At 35.2% G+C, this 17,928-nt stretch overlaps 1 protein-coding gene across 3 annotated transcripts in view; it reads right to left on the minus strand.

Annotated features, from left to right (window-relative positions):
* The window catches only part of LOC114633333 (probable alcohol sulfotransferase), a 29,477-nt gene extending 11,792 nt beyond the window's left edge, over positions 1–17,685 (minus strand). For 2 of the 3 annotated variants that reach the window (XM_028781922.1, XM_028781920.1), the window contains exons 1-4: positions 17,479–17,685; positions 16,146–16,354; positions 14,896–15,022; positions 1,593–1,687 (exon numbers count right to left, since the gene is read on the minus strand). In XM_028781922.1, the coding sequence (XP_028637755.1) occupies positions 1,593–1,687; positions 14,896–15,022; positions 16,146–16,354; positions 17,479–17,611 (564 nt within the window). In that variant the 5' untranslated portion in view covers positions 17,612–17,685. The remainder of the gene's footprint in view (positions 1–1,592; positions 1,688–14,895; positions 15,023–16,145; positions 16,355–17,478) is intronic. The other variant, XM_028781921.1, reaches the window with a different exon arrangement.
* Between the last annotated feature and the right edge of the window lie 243 nt (positions 17,686–17,928).

A 17,928-nucleotide genomic window follows, 5' to 3' on the forward strand; every position in this document is an offset into this window, starting at 1 on the left:
AAAAAAAAAAAAAACCTATACAAATTACTAAATGTGAAGATGTCAAGCTGGTCCCTTCAAAGATCCTCCACCCTTACATCATAGTTCTTTAGGACAGAAAGATACTTTGTATGCTCCACAAAAAGAAATATAAAAACCAAGCTATACACATATACATATATTATACATATATATACACACATATATTATATATTATATTACATATATATTATACATATATATACACATACACAAATTATATATATATATATATATATATATATGCATGTATATATATATATATATATATTCCTTCTATCTGTAGTGGTGTACTACTTTCCAGATAAGTTAGATCAATAGTATCTCAAAGCTTTATGTGACTAATAAACCAATAACTGATTTGACTTAAATCCCATTTTATAAGATGGAGTCTGTATCCTAAACTACTTGTGTAATCAAGGACCTAAGACTAGATAGCCCAAGGTCTTATGGCAAAACCAAATAATGCTCTTAAAAAGAAAAAAGAAAAGAAAAATTGTAAAATGACTCCTAATGATATTCTGCTATATGCATAGAACTGTGCCTTGTTTACAGATTATCACAGAAACTTCCTCTTTCAGCAGATGGAGGACAAATATGGAAACTTACAGCCATACATTACAAAGAGTGAGATACCCTAAATGGATGTCTCTACCAAAGCCCTCCTTCCAGAGCTCAAGGGACCCTGCAGAAGAAGAGGACGCAAGACTGTAAAAGTAAGAGGAATTTGAGAGCACCAAGAGATATGAATGCTCAGAGACTTCAGCAGTATGGACAGACCTTGGCTGGGTTTGTCCCACATACTCTGTGTCTATATCATTGTTTCAAGTTTAGTGTTTTCATAAGATTCCTGAATGTGTGAATGAGTAGGTTACTTATCATGATTCTTTCAATAAGACTCTTTCTTTTGTTGGTTTGATGTCTAACTTCAATGTGAGAGATTTGTTTTATCATACATCATTTGGCTTACACTTATACAGCATTGTTAACCACTGGAGGAAGTCGAGACAAGAAGTTAAATATCACAGGACCCTGGTGGCTGGATTTGATGCTGAGGTAATAGAAACGTGCTGCTTATTCGCTTGTTAACCATGGTATTGTTAGAGAACACAAGGGTGGCAGCTCCCACAAGGTGATGGGCCCTCACCCTTCAATCAATGATTAATAAAATGCCTCACAGATATGACTACAGCCTGATCTTTTGGAGGCATTTTCATAATTAAAGTTCAGTCCTTTCAGGTGATTCTAGCTTGTGACATGTTAACATGTAACTATACAGCATATTATTCTATATTGCACTCTATTATATATTCTTTTCTTGATTGGAGAGACTTGTTGTACTACATTTTTTTGAGGAAAAACTTTAGAGTTTTGTGAGTAAGGAGGCATAGACAATCTGGATGTCCTCAGGGAGAGGGTGAATATGATCATAATGCACTTATATTTAAATGTTTTTTAGTTAATAAGAAATATTTCTAATGTCAGAATAAACAAACAAATCACAGTTTGCAGTAACCTTATTCATTATTAGGGTCTAGTTTTTTACTGTTGACGATTGTAAGACTGATACTCACCTTTTGCATCTCTTCATAGTACAGTACCAGGAAGTTGTCCCCTTCTCTCATGGACAGCCAGCCACGGATGTGTTCAAACCATGATCCATATAACACTGTGTGCAGGTAGAAGTAAAGTGTCAATTGCATATCTTTAACACAGGGTCTGCTTGACTTTCTTCACTTCTCTGAAGGCAGCAACAGAAAGCTTCACTAAGAAAAATTTAACTATTTTTAGCATTAAACATGATGTTTGAGGCAAATACACATGTAAATAGCTGATAAAATCAAGTTCATTATCAAACTCATTATCACATAGACTTACCATGGAGGCCATGAGGAGATATCCTACTGGCAAGTTGCAAGGAGAGGAATATGTCCTGGGGGAATTTTTCACAAAAATACAGGAATCTAGAGGGGATTCCTGTAAATACCTGCCTTCTGGTGAGGTATACTTGGAAGACAGAAAGATTTGATGACACAGATGAGAGAATAGTATTTTATATGGTGTTGGAAAGAAAGATTCCCATCAATAGAGCAACCAATTGGCTGAAATCTAATGGAGGTATGAATTAAGGCTATATGAGATCAGTAATAATTATACCAACAAAGTGAATGAGGGGAATAGGTCACGAGTGTGTGTGTATGTGTGTGTGTGTGTGTGTGTGTGTGTGCATGAGAGAGAGAGAGAGAGAGAGAGAGAGAGAGAGAGAGAGAGAGCTTGTGAGATTTTATAATCACCTTAGCATATTTATTGGAGGAAGATTTGTTGATTATGAGAAATATATAGGACACTGCTAAGTGAGGAAGACAAGAGGCAGAGGAATTTGAACTGAATCTCTCTACTCAGCATACCGATGTCTGCAATTCCCTATGGGGGTATCCTTTTCATTTCTTATTTTTCAATATTCAGTCCCTGATTTTGCCCATAATACTCTTATCCTGCAATGATCTCACATGCTACAATACGGATGTACCAGGTCAGATGTGCATACTAATGCAATAATAGCTTGTTGTGGGGTAACTTAAATGATGTCTGATTGGATTTGAGGCTTGATCCTTGGGAGGGAATTCATACCTGGTACTTTAAACCTGGTCATGAAACCATGGCTGCAGATGTCATAGTTCTAACTATGGTCCCTACTGTCATTTTACTAAATTGTCATGTTGTCAAACTACCTTCTAAATATTTGTATTTATATCCATGGATTTGTGCTGTTCTTTACCTTTGTTAGAGATTATTTTTTGGAGCTGGCATTAGTTAACGCAGAGACTCATAAGTGATCAAAATGTGAAGCATAATTGTGAGGGCTCAGTCATTGATGTGGTTTCTATCATTCCCTACTCAAGAATCAGGAAATATTGTAGAACAGGAAGAAGGTAAATGCTAGATAATGAAGTGGAGTGCTTTTTGAAATTGTCCTCTGTGAATATTGTCCTCTGAACGTGAGTTGACTGTTATGCAAATTTACTCATATCATCAATGGTTGCCTACAGAAAAACTGCGTAACATAAAGCCTGTTAATATTACAAGATGTATGGGTGAGGGTGTCCCAAAGGCCCACTCCTGATTGAACATCTGTTTGCAGTTGATGTTTAATAGATGAGAATGACTCCTACACCTTTTTTGGTATAGGACTATTGTAAGGTATCTCATGCTTACCTCAATAGTCCTACACCTATGCACATATGGGCATCACAAATTAGCCTCAGTGGATTGTATTCTTTTTTGAAAAAAATAAGTTATGGTATGGAAATATTGGAGAATGTTTAGTGCATTGGAGTGCATACTGCCAAATCTAGTAGTAAATGATACATTACATTCAAACACAAAAATTATGAAAAATAAATCAAGAATAAACAAATGACATAGCAATATCTAAGTCATTTCACACTGAAATCATAAAAGAAAATAATTTAGGAATAGGAAGCAAATATATGATGCTAAATCCCTTTACTTCTGAAGGACACCAATTCCAATATCTAAAACCTATTTATTCCAAGAACGCCTTGTTAAAAAAAATAACTTCAGAAACCAACTCATAATGAGTTTTCATTATAGTTTAATTCAACTCTCATCCACCATCAGAAAAGTTTATCTATGTAGTGAACAGAGATAAATTCAAAGACCCACAGACCTTAAAGATACAGACAATAAGAGACTTTGGAGTGGTGTGCACTAAATGGGGCTTCTATATCTTAAATCTTCTTCTTCAATTTTCAGGGATCATTTTGGATGGGGATGGTACATATTTTAGAGACAGAGGTGGTGGACGACATTAATAAAACAGTGTTTTCTGGACACTTCATGGCAGTTGGATATATGAACTCAGTAGTTGTGACGTTATGTGCCAGAAATGTCCAAGTTTAAGCCAGACCATGTCCCTCCATGGAGCAAGAGGTTGCTCATGATGTGCCACCTTTGAGGAACTACAAGTGATTGACAGCTTCCTGAAGAGAGTCAGTTTACTTTATGAGTGGTTATCCAACTACAGTGGATATTCATATACCAAAAAACGCATAGGCAGCATTAATTGGAATGGATGGTTTTTAAAAGTGATAGGACTGGAGAGATGGCTCAGTAATTAAGAGCACTTGCTGCTCCCACAGAAGACCTTGGTTCAGTTATGAGTACCAACATGGTGACTCACGATCTTCTTTGATTACAGTTCCAGAAGATCTTTTGATGTCCTTCAGACCACTGTGGGTAATGCATGCATTGTGGTTCACATACATACACAGAGATAAAAGGCATATAAACATAAAATGAAAATAAATATTTAAAATATGGTTATACAATGTTGGATGCTTATGGAATAAGATGAGGATATGAGAGGAATCAGGGAAGGGAATGAATGTGATAAAAATAAAATGTATGTAAGTAACAAAGAATTAAAAGATATATTTAAAGATATTTCATACAAAGACAGATCATAGAGTTATTGAGTGAACTCAAAGAACATTCATCTTTTAACCAGTTATAAGGAAGATCAATGAAAGGAATCCTCATTTTATAATTATATACATGGAGATTTGGAGAAAGTGGAAAGTCCTAGAACATTAAAATCAGTGAAATCATTTATAAGAATTTATTCTATTTTTTATTTTTGTATATGCCTATGCATTGTTATGTGAGATTGCATGTATGTGTGGGTATACTTACAAAGGAATAAAGAGGATATCAGTTACTCTGAAACTGGAGTAATAGAAAGTTGTGACCCACTCAGAGTGTGACTGCTGGGAAACATTCCCTTCTCCTCTAAAAAAGAAGCAAGTTCTATTGACCACTGAGCCATCTCTCCATCCCCTAATGGTATTATTTTCAAGAGAAAGATATAAGAGCAACTTTATTGAACAATGAAAAGCAGAAATTAGCACAAATAAAAATGTAAATAAAAAATTGATTTACAAAAGGGAATAGTGGGATTGTTTTAGAGCTCAATGTATAAAGGTCCTTATCATATGAGCCTCATGATCAGATCTCAGTCTCTGTAACCTGCATAAATTAAAAGGAAATAATTAGCTCCACAAAGTTGTTCTCAGCTCCTCACTAATGTTCTGTGACATGTGTGTATCCATACAGACACTATGAACAAATATAACCCAGATAATAATAAAGAAAATATCTTTAAAGGAAAAAGGGAAGAAGGCAACTGAACACAAGCCATAAATACCCGAGAAGACAGTCTTAATGAAGAATCATGTAGATAACATTGTCCTTGCATACATCTTTTAAACATTGTCCTGATTGTTAATTGATGCTGTAGAAGGATGGTGTACATTGTAGATAACAACATTCCTTACTCAGGGGGATCCTGAGAAGTGTAATGGAAGTAAAACCTAGGTGAAGGCAAAGACACAGTGGCCTACATGCTTATTCTCTCCCTTCTCATGACTATGTAAACTAAGAAAATCCATTGAAATCAGTAAGAGAGAATCGCTGAGCCAAATATAAAGGAAGGCCTCTCAGAATAACAGACTCATCAACAATTATCAAAGGCAGGAATGCCTGACATCTATATTTTAAGTTCCAAAAATAAAACCACTGACAAGTTGGAGTACTATTCCCAGCAATGCTGTTTGTCATAAATGAAGGAGAACTAAAAGGAAACTTTATATGTTTAACAATTTGCAAAGTGAATTAATGGCCACCAAGTCTGTTTTACAAAATAGAATTTAAAAAAAAATCTGTAAAACCACAACAGCATGAGTTAGTTTCAGCAGCCAACTTGATACATCCCACTGTCACATTAGAGTCTCAATTAAGAGATGACTCGCATCAGATTTGCCTGTGGTTGTCTTGATTGATCATTGAGGTGATAAGGCCCATAGTATAAACATGTGAATCTGGTCTGTATGAGAAAACTAACTGTGAGACAGTGATTAAATTACTAAACTGATTTGTAAACTGGTTTCACTTCAGTTGTTTCTCAAGACACTGTAATCAATTCTCCTGTCCGTAGATTGTTAACCTGAAAGTGTAAGTCAGATAGGCACTTCCTGCTCCTAAGTTGCTTCTGGTAAGAGTATTTTATCAGAGAAACCATTAACCAAACTAGACCAATAGTTAAAGAAGGAATAAAAGTAAAGCTTGTGTACCTTGGCAAAATCATCAAAATGCAGGAATTAATAGATACCTTTCAATGATAACTGCATATTAATGTTAATTCATTTCCCAAAAGATATAGGCTAGTAAATTGCATCAAAAAGTGAGAGTATATGTTTGTTGTAGGTTATCATTAAAGATAGATAGGACCTTATAATGACACAATCAAGCAAAATGTTCAAGCCACAAGGAACTAGAAAGCAAGCAAATGTTTCTGATTTAGTATGCTCAAACAGTATTGAACCAAAATTTGTTGAGAAATGATAAACATTGCTTTGTATTGATTAAAGGAATAATGCATGGAGAGGGCAATGCAATGATAATAACAGGTTCACCTAGTTATACAGAGAAAATACTAGTAGACATAAAGTCACAAAGAGTCCCTCTGAACAGTTGACACATCGTCTCATTAAAAAGTAAACAAAATTAAATGATATCTGAGATAAAAATGGCTCAACAGACATCTATAGAACACTAAATATAAACACTGCGAAATATATATTGTTCTCAACAGCCTATGGAACTATCACTCAAGTAGATAGATATTAGTACACAAAGGAAGTCTTAACCAATATATGTTGAAATAGTTTCTTATATTCTACTTGCCAACAATTAAATGACTACAAATAAATGAAAAGAGAAACTCCAGAATGCCAACAAACTCATGGAGATTTAACAACTCACAATTGAATGATGAAGAAGTCGAGAACAAAAAGAGTACAACAATCAAATGAAGATGAAAACAAAACATTCTCTAACCTCTAGGATAAAATGAAAACATCCCTAAAGAGAACATCCAAAGATCAAAGTACTTACATTAAGAAATCAAAGCGATTTCTAGTATTTTAATCGATGATTCACATTGGGAATTTAAAAAAAAAAAGAGCAAAGCAAACATCAAACTCCATAGCTGGAAAGATATCAGTGACATCAGTGTAGAAATTAGAGAAAAAGGAAGCAGCAATAACAAGAAGACAAATATAGACAGGTAATGGAACAGAGCTCTTTTCTTCAAAATATAAATATTTACCAAATCTTATCTAAACTAACTAAAAGAAATAACAAATTTCAAATCTAATCCAGTAAAACACAAAAGTGTAGTCATTTATAATGACAGCACAACTGACGTTCAGAAAATTTTAAGAGTTTACTTAAACTTATATACCATAAAACTTGAAAACCTAGAAGATATGGATGAATTTTTACATATGTAAAACTACCAAAATGAAACTAGTATTACATTTAAAACAGTTAAGCAGATACAGATGGAGAGAAAGCTCAGCAGCTAAAAACATTCACTGCTCTTCTACAGCACAAAGATTCAGTTTCCAATACCCACCTGATAGTTCACAATGCCCTATTAAAACCTAGGCATCAGACACCAGAAGCAAATACACATATATGCAAGGAAAACACTTCTACAAGTAAACAAAATAAACCTCAAAAATTAGACAGGCTTATAATAAGCAATGCGTTTTCAAATGTTAACATAATCTCTAACTAAAAAAAAAAAATGTTTGATCTCATGTGAATTTTTCCAGACATTCATTCAGAGAATAAGGTTCTCAAACTATGGAAAAAAAAAGGTCAGGCAGTGATGGTGCATGCCATTAACCCAGCACTTGAGAGGCAGTGGCAAGGGGATTTCTGAATTTGAGGGCAGCCTGGTCTACAGAGTGAGTTCCAGGACAGCCAGGGTTATGCAGAGAAATCCTGTCTCAAACAAATAATAATAATAAAAAAGAAACAGTGATCATGGAAGAAAAAATAAGGAAAAAAAAACACACAACCAAAGTATTTTTCTAAAGCATTACCTTAATACAAAATCAGTCAAATATTCAATAAAAAAGAAAAGTGTAGACTAAAATCTATGATGAACATCTACTAAAAACTTCTCAATAAAATACTTTCTAACCAAATTCATGAAAACATCAAAGGGTTGTGAAATGGCTCAAGAGGAAAGGCAAAGGTGTCTGCAGCTAAACCTGATGTCCTAAATCCACACGGTGGAAATTGTTCTTTGGTCTCCATCTGCATATTTAGTCATGCATGAACTCCACAAATATACATAGACACACACAAAGAGGAAGGAATACATAATATATGATATATGATGGAAGATTTATGATATATGATATGTAATATGTAATTTCTAATATGCAATATGTGCATGTCAAAGTACCTGTACTTTTAGATGATATAATCCTATCAGTAAGAGTCCTGAAAGAGTTTGTTAGAAATCACTTGGATCTGATAAAAACTTTTATCAAAGGGACAAGATATAAAATTAACATACAAACCTGAATAATTTTCGTATCTACCAATGAAGAATTGAGAAACAAATCAGAGAAATAAGTCTGTTTACAAATGCCTCAATAAAATACCCTAGAGCAAACATACAACAGTGTGCTGGTTTGAAAGAGATATACCCTGTAAACTTCAGCCATTTGAATACTTGGTCCCCAATTGGTGGAGGTTTTGGGAAGATTAGGAGCTGTGAACTTGCTGGAGGAAATATGTCACTGGAGGTGAGATTTAAGGTTCCACAAGACTGGCACTATTTTGAGTGACCTCTCTGCTTCCTGCTTATGGATTAATGTGTGAGACTCAATTGCTGCTCCAGTAGTGTGCCTACTTGTGTGGTATCATACTTCCAGCCACAGTAATGGTATACACATATAACTCTAGAACCATAAACCCCAAACAAAGCATTCATTTTATATGTTGCCTTGTTCATTGTGTTTTATCACAGCAATAGAAAAGTAATGAATACAAGAAGGAGGTGATATATCCTCTACAACGATAGCTCAACAGGGTGAGGCAAACATTAAGAGTTGGAAAATCTCCTGCTCAGAGACTAGGAGAACTGAAGTTAAAAAAGAATGGCCATTTTATCAAAAGCAATGTACAATTCCAACACAATCCCAATTAAACTTTTAATGTCACTATCCAGAAATTTAAAAAAAATCTTAAAATGCATACTGAATGGTTAGATGATCATTCCTAAATGATACATTATACAACCAGCCCTAATGTTCAGAGATTATTGCAGAACAGAGAGTGTAGTAAATGTAGAAGCTGGAGGATACAGTGCTACAAAATGCTGGCTTATGAGTGTGGCAGAGTAAATTCATCAAGTAAAATAATCTGAAACTGCTTGCAATGGGTCTGTACAAGTCTGGAATTCATCAATGTTGAATCCCAGGTTGGGGAGATACATGGACAATAACTAATCCCTGCTGAATTGCTAAATATTGAAGAATTCTGGGTGACAGGATTCTGGGTATACAACTGTCTTCATTTGTATACCTACTGACATCCCTTCTAGGTTTTCAATAGGTAATTCAACACAACAATCTCACAAATGATTCTGATCATGGTTATACTCATGGGCTACAAATAAAGATATATGAATGTTTCAAAGAGAACTATAGGGAATAGAGGTTAATAAAGACTGAGGGACGTTAGAGAGGGTGAAGGGTTTCAATAATCAGAATGTAATTTATGCATGTATGAAATTTTCAAAGAACAAATACTATTATAAATTCATATGAAAACAAAAAAATCCCTCAGATACTCAAACCAATTTTGGAGAAAAAGTTCCTTATTTCAAGTTATACTACAGATATGCAGTAATTAAAACAACATTCCACTCTTATAAAAACATACATAGAGATTAATGGAATAGAAAACCAAGACATATGTTAATAGAACTGTATGCTCCTTATACTTGACAAAATGGCAAAAATATGCATTTGGGAAAAATAAGATCTTCAGTAGATGGTGCTTTGGAAACTGTAATGCTATATGTACAAGAATGAGTTTAGATCTTATTCCCTCATTCTGCAAACATACAGACACAGTCAGACTGACAGACAGACATACAGACACACACACACACACACACACACACACACACACACCAATCACAAGTAGATCAGGAACCTCAACAGAAGACTCAAATCTATGAAACTTCTAAAGGTAACAGTAGTATGGAGGCACAGATAAGGATACCCTAATTAGGACTCATTCCACTCTGAAAACAAGGCCAATAATGCCTACAAAGAATTTTTTAAAAATTCAACATCAATAAAAGAAATAATTGGAGCAAAACCCATGTCATGGAACCCAAGAGTCCTACCAAAAAGAGGAAAACAAATGCCTCATCCCCAATTTTAAACTGTTCAACATTATTAGCCATCAGGGAAATAATGTAAAAACTACTTTTAGAGCTCATATTATTCCAGGTGCCATGGCCATCATTAAAAGAAAAATGTGTATGAAGTCTTGGGAAAAGGAAAGAAAATCTAAATATAAAGGGATAAGAAAGGAGTAGATGTAGGTAATTAGTAAAAGTATTGAAAGATATTATATGGCTAATTTTTTAAATTATAGGTCTGTCATAGAGTTTCGGTTTTGATGGTGGATAATTGAGTGAATTGAGATGATTATGAAAGTGTAACATTTAATGTGAAGATTCACAGCTTCTTTTTGAATATAAATTCTAACTGTATATAAATTCAGTAAGTTCTATGGAATTTGAGTATCATCAGTTTTGGTGTATTTTATTTCTTTATTGAAGTTTCTTTATTATAAAAATTTTAAATAAATTTTATAAAATTTTTTAAAAAGTTTTAAAAAGAAAAACCTGGAAGAAAAGAAATACTGGTGGGAGTGCACACTCACATAGTTACTTAAATCTCTGTGTACTTTACTCTAAAAGCTAAAAACAGATTTTCATATGACCGAGCTATCCAATATTAAGTATATACTCAAATTCCTTAGGTATATACTACAATATATCTAACTGTATATTAGTATGTACTTAGGTGTATACTACTACAAACTTAGGTGTATAATACTATATACTTAGATGTACACTACTATATACTTAAGTGCACACTACTATGCAGATAAGTATATAATACTACACATATTAGGTGTATGCTACTATGTAGTTAGGTGTATACTCCTATGTACTTAAGAATATACTCCTAACAGGTAGTTGAACATCTGTACTCATTACAACTCTACTCACAATAGCTAGGAATCAGGATCAGCCTGTGTTCCCTTCAACTGAAAAACAGATAATGAGTATCAAATGTAATTCCATTCAGCTATAAAAATAAAATTATGAACTTCTTAGAAAAGTAGATGGAACAGGAAAATATACATAATGAGGTAACCCAGACACAGATAGACAAACAGTATATGTTCTATGCCATATGAGTATCCTAAAATTTAGTGTGTTGAACTAGAAGTGTATATAGAGGACAGAAATCTAGAAAGAGGCCATTATAAGAAGAACAAGAAAAGGATACCTTAAGGAAAGAAACATTCCAGGACCCTTATAATATAGAAGTGGAGAGGATGAATACGAGAATGAGTTGGTATATGCAAAGACGGGATGGTAAGATGAAGTATATAATTAATCAAAACAAGAATATATGGTAATGCCTTATGGAAACTCACTAGTTTGAAAGCTTATTAATATACTAGACAAGGCACCTTGCATAGGTAGAGAATACTGCTTGTAGGGGTCATAGGTTATTAAATGAAAACTCTATCGCGAGTATTAGAAATCCTCCCTAGGATTTGTTTCCTGGAAAAAAGCCTGAGGATCCAAATAATACACACAAATGTCACTGTTGTCAGTTGCCCACAAAAAGTAGTTCTTAACACCCTATTGCTAAAGGCATCCTTATACAGCTATCATTGGACATAAAGAAAGCAAGTTGGGAGTGGTCTGGACTATGCCTTTCTGCTGAATATCCCTCACAGTGTTAGGCAGGCTGTTATTAGGAGATTCACATCTACACTTACTCAGCTATGGAAACTGTGATCTATACTTCAACCAACCTTACAAGATATGCTCATTGGTCAATAATGGCTATTAGGTTATGGAGTAAATAGCCATTTTTGATTGGTATTGAGAAGAGTTCAGAGATAGTCTAGTCAACATGGTCAAATGCTTAACTCGGGAAGGGAATAGATTCTAGTGTGTAAGCTATCTTTGTTACTCTGATAAATGGGCATGATGTGAACTTCTAACTATCTTCTAAATAGCCATGCTTTGTTTTCTTATATATATCTACCATCAGCATTATCAAAAGATGTTTCTTGTATTTGGAAGTGGTGATTTGAGACTCAAAACTAGCTAACATGCTTAGAACAAGTGATGTTTCAGTATTCACCATAAATGAGACATCTTTAGACCACAGTATAGACTTAGAAAATAACAAGAAAGAAGGTAAGAGAATAATATAAAAGCCTAAAGACAGAATAGAATGATGTGAAATATTGTCTTCTAGATATGACTTCGTCACTGCATTCTTGAACTTGTAGTAGCTGTGGTTACTGCTCAAGGTCTCCAAAAACTGGGCCTTTTAATATTATATCAAGGAGAGAGGAGGTGCTCCCAAACTCCTACTCATTTGTTAAGGATTTATAGGCAGTTAACAGTAGCAAGGGTCAGGGATCATGAGATACCCCTCCTTTCAACATCTATAAAATGTTAGTGATTGCTGGTGGAGAGTTTTTTTTCAGTAGAGTAGCTACTTTGTAAGGTTCCCATATTCCTGCAAATGACTCCTTGTCTTTGCTCCAGTGAGCAACTCCAGTAAAATTTACTGGGTCAAAATCGCACACATTAAGAAAAGGAATATGAAAGTAGAAAGGAGAGCTACTTGGGAAAAGGAACAGATCAGCAAGAATGGGAAAAAGGCAAGAATGATAAGTTGGCTATTATTGTTATGAAAATACCTGTACACATGCATGGAAATATTAATAATAAAACAATACATTAGATATAATCATTATATTTCAAAAAATTTGTAAATATAAAGAAGTATAAAGAATCCCTTCTCCTACCTCTGAAAAAATTTTTGAGACCAATAAGAGATGAAGATTTAAACTACTTAGAAAGACACATTTTAACAAAATGTTGGATGGTCAAGCTAATGTATATGATGTATAAGAAGCCATTACAAAAAAGACTAAGAAAATGCACAAATGAGAACCATGATAGGAAGAAAATAACATTTGTTATTTTTCTGTTGCTCTGATAAAACATCATGAAAAGGACAACTTAAGGAAGAGAGAGCTTGTCCATGGCAGGAAGAGCTATATAAATTGGAAGCTGGGATTTCATTTCCTTGGAAATGAGCAGGAAGCAGAGGGAGTATACTGGATGTGGTTTAAGAGTTTAACCTCTCAAAGCCCATCTTGAATGGAATACTTCCTCCAACAAAGCTGTGCCTCATAAACATTCTGGAAAAGTGTCACAAACTGGGAAACAAGTGTTGAAATGTGGGAGCCTATGTGGGCCATTTCTTACTCGAATGAAGACTGATGCATCCATATTAAGTTGGAAAGACTAGATACTCTAAATGGTGCTGAAATTGTGTGTCATGGGGCAAGCTGTGGCTGTTTCCTGTTCTTTGGTGGTGTGTGAGAACAGAAAGACTTCACAATCAGGTTTGAAATGGTGATGAGCCTTGGGCCCACAGACTGATTGAATACAGAGGAATAAAACAGAGCCTACAGAAGATACTAAATGGCTAGAGATTTAGACAAGTTAGGTAACCCACATGAAATTGTGGGTTTGAGCCTCAGCATCAATTAAATAAAGTACACAGTATGTGATTTTAGTCCTAGAACTAAAGAGGTAGCAGAAGGAGGAGGCAAGCTTCAAAATCATCCATGACTATATAGAGAGTTCCAGGCCAACCTAACCTATATCTCACTTTGTCTTCTTTAAAAAATTAGTCTCTGAGACCTGGAATTCGGAGACACCAGGTGGTGACTCTATCTGAGACTCTTCACAGTAGGAGTTATGGAGACTACAATGTCACCTCCTGTAGCCAAGTAGGAGTCCCAGTGGAAGGATAAGGACAGCAAGACATTCACAAAACATTTGGCCACAGAGTGTACTCCCTACAAGTTATGCAGGGACAAAGATCGAGCAGAGACCAAGAGAATGAGAAATCAATGACTAGACAAAATTAAGATAAGCATAATGAGCAAGAAAAAAATCTCTGACACTATTGATACTCTGATATGCTTGCAGAAAAGAGCCTAGTATTACTATGCTCTGAGACACTCCATCCAGCAGCTGACTAAAACAGATGTAGAAATCCACAACCAAATACTAGGTAGAGCTCTTGGATGCTTTGGGGAAAGTTGGGGAAAGAATTGAGGGACCCAAGAGGCTAAGAACTCCAGAAGAAGATCAACAGAGTCTACTAACCCAGACCTTTGGGTATTCTCAGAGACTGACCCACCAATCAAAAAGCTATCATGAGCTAGACACGGAGTACCAACACTTAAGGAGCAGATGTGTAGCTTAGTCTTCGTGAAGGTTCCCCAACAACTAAAGCTGGGGCTGTCCCAGAATTTGTTTTTTTTTTTGTCTGTAGATCCCACTCCCCTTACTGGATTGCTATGTCTGGCCTCAATGGGAGAGGATGTAACTAGTCCTGCAGATACTTGATGTGTCATGGTGGGGAGATACACTGGGGACAACTACCCCTTTTCAGAGAAGAGGGGAATGGGGAAAGTAGCTGTGGGAGGAGATATTGGGAAGAGAGAGATGCTCCATATTGGGATATAACATGAATAAATACATAAATGAATAAATTAATAAATTAATTAATTAATTAATTAATTAAAAAACATCTCTGAGTTTTCCCCATCACCCATAATTCACAGGATACTCACCATTGCCTTTCAGGAACCATTCAAAATAAGTCCCCATTGACTCTGGATTCTTCACAAGGCTTGTCTTACCCCAGAAAAAATAACCAGAAACAAGAACATCTCTGGGATTTCTGATGAGATAGATAGCCTTAAATGGAAAAATGTAGATGAAAGTCAATAGTCATTCCTTAACTTTTAATTGGCACAGTTTATAAGAAATGTCAGTAAACTATGTAAGGGTTTCTAAAACCATATATTATCTTTATTTAGGTAAGACATATACATGAGTGAAGAAGTACATAGTCATAATTCCCCTTTGTTAATTTTATTTGATTTATAAAAATGAAACAGCAAAATGACTAGTTCATTGATAGTATAAAATAATTCAAACCAGAGTGATTTGGCAGTTTTAAAGATCAAACATCTGGAAGACCAGTTAGTTCTCTTAACCACAGATTCATCTCTTCAGCCCCAAACATAACCATTCTTAATAAAAGCTACTTTGTGCTTTGTACCAATTATTCTAGAACTCATGTATTTAGACTGTAGTTTCCCCAGCCAAAAGTTTTCAAAATCCAGATAAGACACATGCATATATCTTAATGGTCAAAAATTCATTGTGATATTTTAAAGAGAGATTATACTAAGTTTGTCTTTGCAGTTCGAACATAAACTATTTATAGATTATATGGTGGAGGCACATACAAAGAACTTCCTTACTAACTTGGGGCTATGATTGGTCAGATCCTGGGTATCTCTGAATCCTTCTAGTGATTCTCTTTCAGTTTCATGGGATATTCCTTTGGCTACTGATCTCAATAGACAGCTAGAGACAGCATGACACTGTGTGTACCACTGGCTGCTGAATATTGATGCTTGGTCAGGCTGCTTCCCCAATGAGCAACTGTGGCTTGGGTGATTCACCCACAGGGCTTGGGGTACATGTTATAATTTAGACTGGCTTATTGGCTTTGATGAAAATAATAAAGTAATATCTACTGTACACAAGAGTTTGAACTCTGCCTGACCTATATATGCAGTTCCTGAATGTTTTAGTGTAATATTTCACTTTATTACTTAAAGCTGCCTAGAATCACTGTGTGATGGTCCACACTCTGTAACTTTAATGTAGTCTGAGGTGGGGAAACATCAGCATCACCTAGATAATGAATATTCCACCTTAAATTTCTGCAAGAGCTCCAAGGCCTGTCAGGGTAAAATAGGTTCAAAGAGAATTTGGTCAAAGAAAATCTCAACCACTGGACACTGACCTTGGCCTTGGAACTGAAGAGAGACTTGGGGAATAGATGGATAGGAAGATGGGAGCTCATGAGTCGTGGTCCTTCTTTATGTTTTAATACAGGATATCCTATATCAGTCTCTATCCAGGGGGCACGCTCCCAGATGGGCACAGATTGGATCCACGTGGGATCTCCCTTGGTCTGAATCAAGCAGACAATCTCAATCAGCCAGTTCGTTCCTGAATGAAAAGGAAAAGTAACAATCACTCATTTCAAGAGTACTTGTGAAAAAGCCTCAAGTAGAATATATACCCATACAATTTACAGTGCTGCCCATTTTCAAGCACATAGACTTGTGGTGTTCACAATGTCCACATGGTCTAAGTATAAAGTATATTCACTCAGCATATTCTCAAGTCTTTATTTTGCAAAAGTGAGACCTTAAACTTAGTAAACACCAACCTACCAATAGAATATCTCTTCCAGCTCTGGGTAATCATCATTCTACATTCTGGTGGAATAAATTTGACTATCCCAGTTATTTCACAGTGAAGTAATCATAGCATCTGTCCTATGATACTACATCCTTTAATTCAGTTCACTGCCATTGAGGTGCACCCAGGCTACAGCGTATAACTGAGTACGTCGTTTTAAGGTGAATAAATTCCCTTGGTATGTTTACCACACACACTTTCATTTGTGTTTATTTGATCATTTGTCAGTGAATTTTTTAGCTTCCTTCTCTTAGTTATTATATGGTTGTTTTTTTTCCTGTATTCTCACTGCATTTGGATTTGCAGTGTCATTGTGCTTTCTATATCAGAAGCCTAATTTTTATCCAATGTTCACTGCTTCTTCCACACAGCAAGTATCCTTTCACCAAACCACCATAAAATTGCTTTTAGATTTATTGAATTTTCAGACTTCTTACACTTCCTGGACAAGTCCATCATAATTCTATCTAGCACTCTCTTCTCTTAAACATGCCCTCACATAAATATCTTTATCTCTTGGTACTATTTCTTCTGTTTATTTCCATCACTCTCTCTCTTCTTCTATGTCTTCCCCACAGACAAATATAGCAATGCCAGATTTTGCCACAAGGTCTCCCATCATTGTTCTGGTGCCATAGCTGATTACTTCTGCCCACATAGGTCAGAGGAGAGGTCTTTCTCTGAGTGGCATACACACAAATCTTCATGACCACAAATCAGCACAAACAAATCATGACACACAAATCTTCATGACCATAAAACATCATTTTGGATATGTTGAACACTCTACTTATCATGCAAAGTGAATGAGGATCAAAGCCCTAACCTTCCTCATACAATTCAGAATCAGTCTTAGTTATGATCCTTACCTGACTTTGGGTAAGTCAATATGATCAAGTCTTCTTCTTTCAACACAAACTTATTACGAACATCTTCCACAACTTCTTTTTGAAACCCTATGGCAGGAAAAGCTATTCCTTCAAACCAATTATAGTCTGGCATCTTGAATAGCTCTTTGTAGGTGCTGCTAAGATTCCAGCCCTGGCCACCTCTTCAGCTTATAGCAAATGCTGAGAGGTAAAATTTATAGTGCAGGTAAAAAAAAAACATTAACATTCTCTAGTTTGTTGTGAAACTAGCTACTGATAGGAAAAAATAAATATTGTGATGAACAGTCAAAGTTTACTGCATTGAGCAATTTTGAACTCATACAAAGAACATTCTGCAGCATTTGTGAACCTGAGTTCATGACCCCAAACCAGAAAATCAGTAAGAAGCAATAGAACATAGAAATGCAGGTTAATTTCAAATATTTTCTA

The sequence above is a fragment of the Grammomys surdaster genome, unplaced genomic scaffold (assembly GCF_004785775.1).
Source record: "Grammomys surdaster isolate TR1022 unplaced genomic scaffold, NIH_TR_1.0 578, whole genome shotgun sequence".
In the NCBI taxonomy this organism is placed as follows: domain Eukaryota; kingdom Metazoa; phylum Chordata; class Mammalia; order Rodentia; family Muridae; genus Grammomys; species Grammomys surdaster.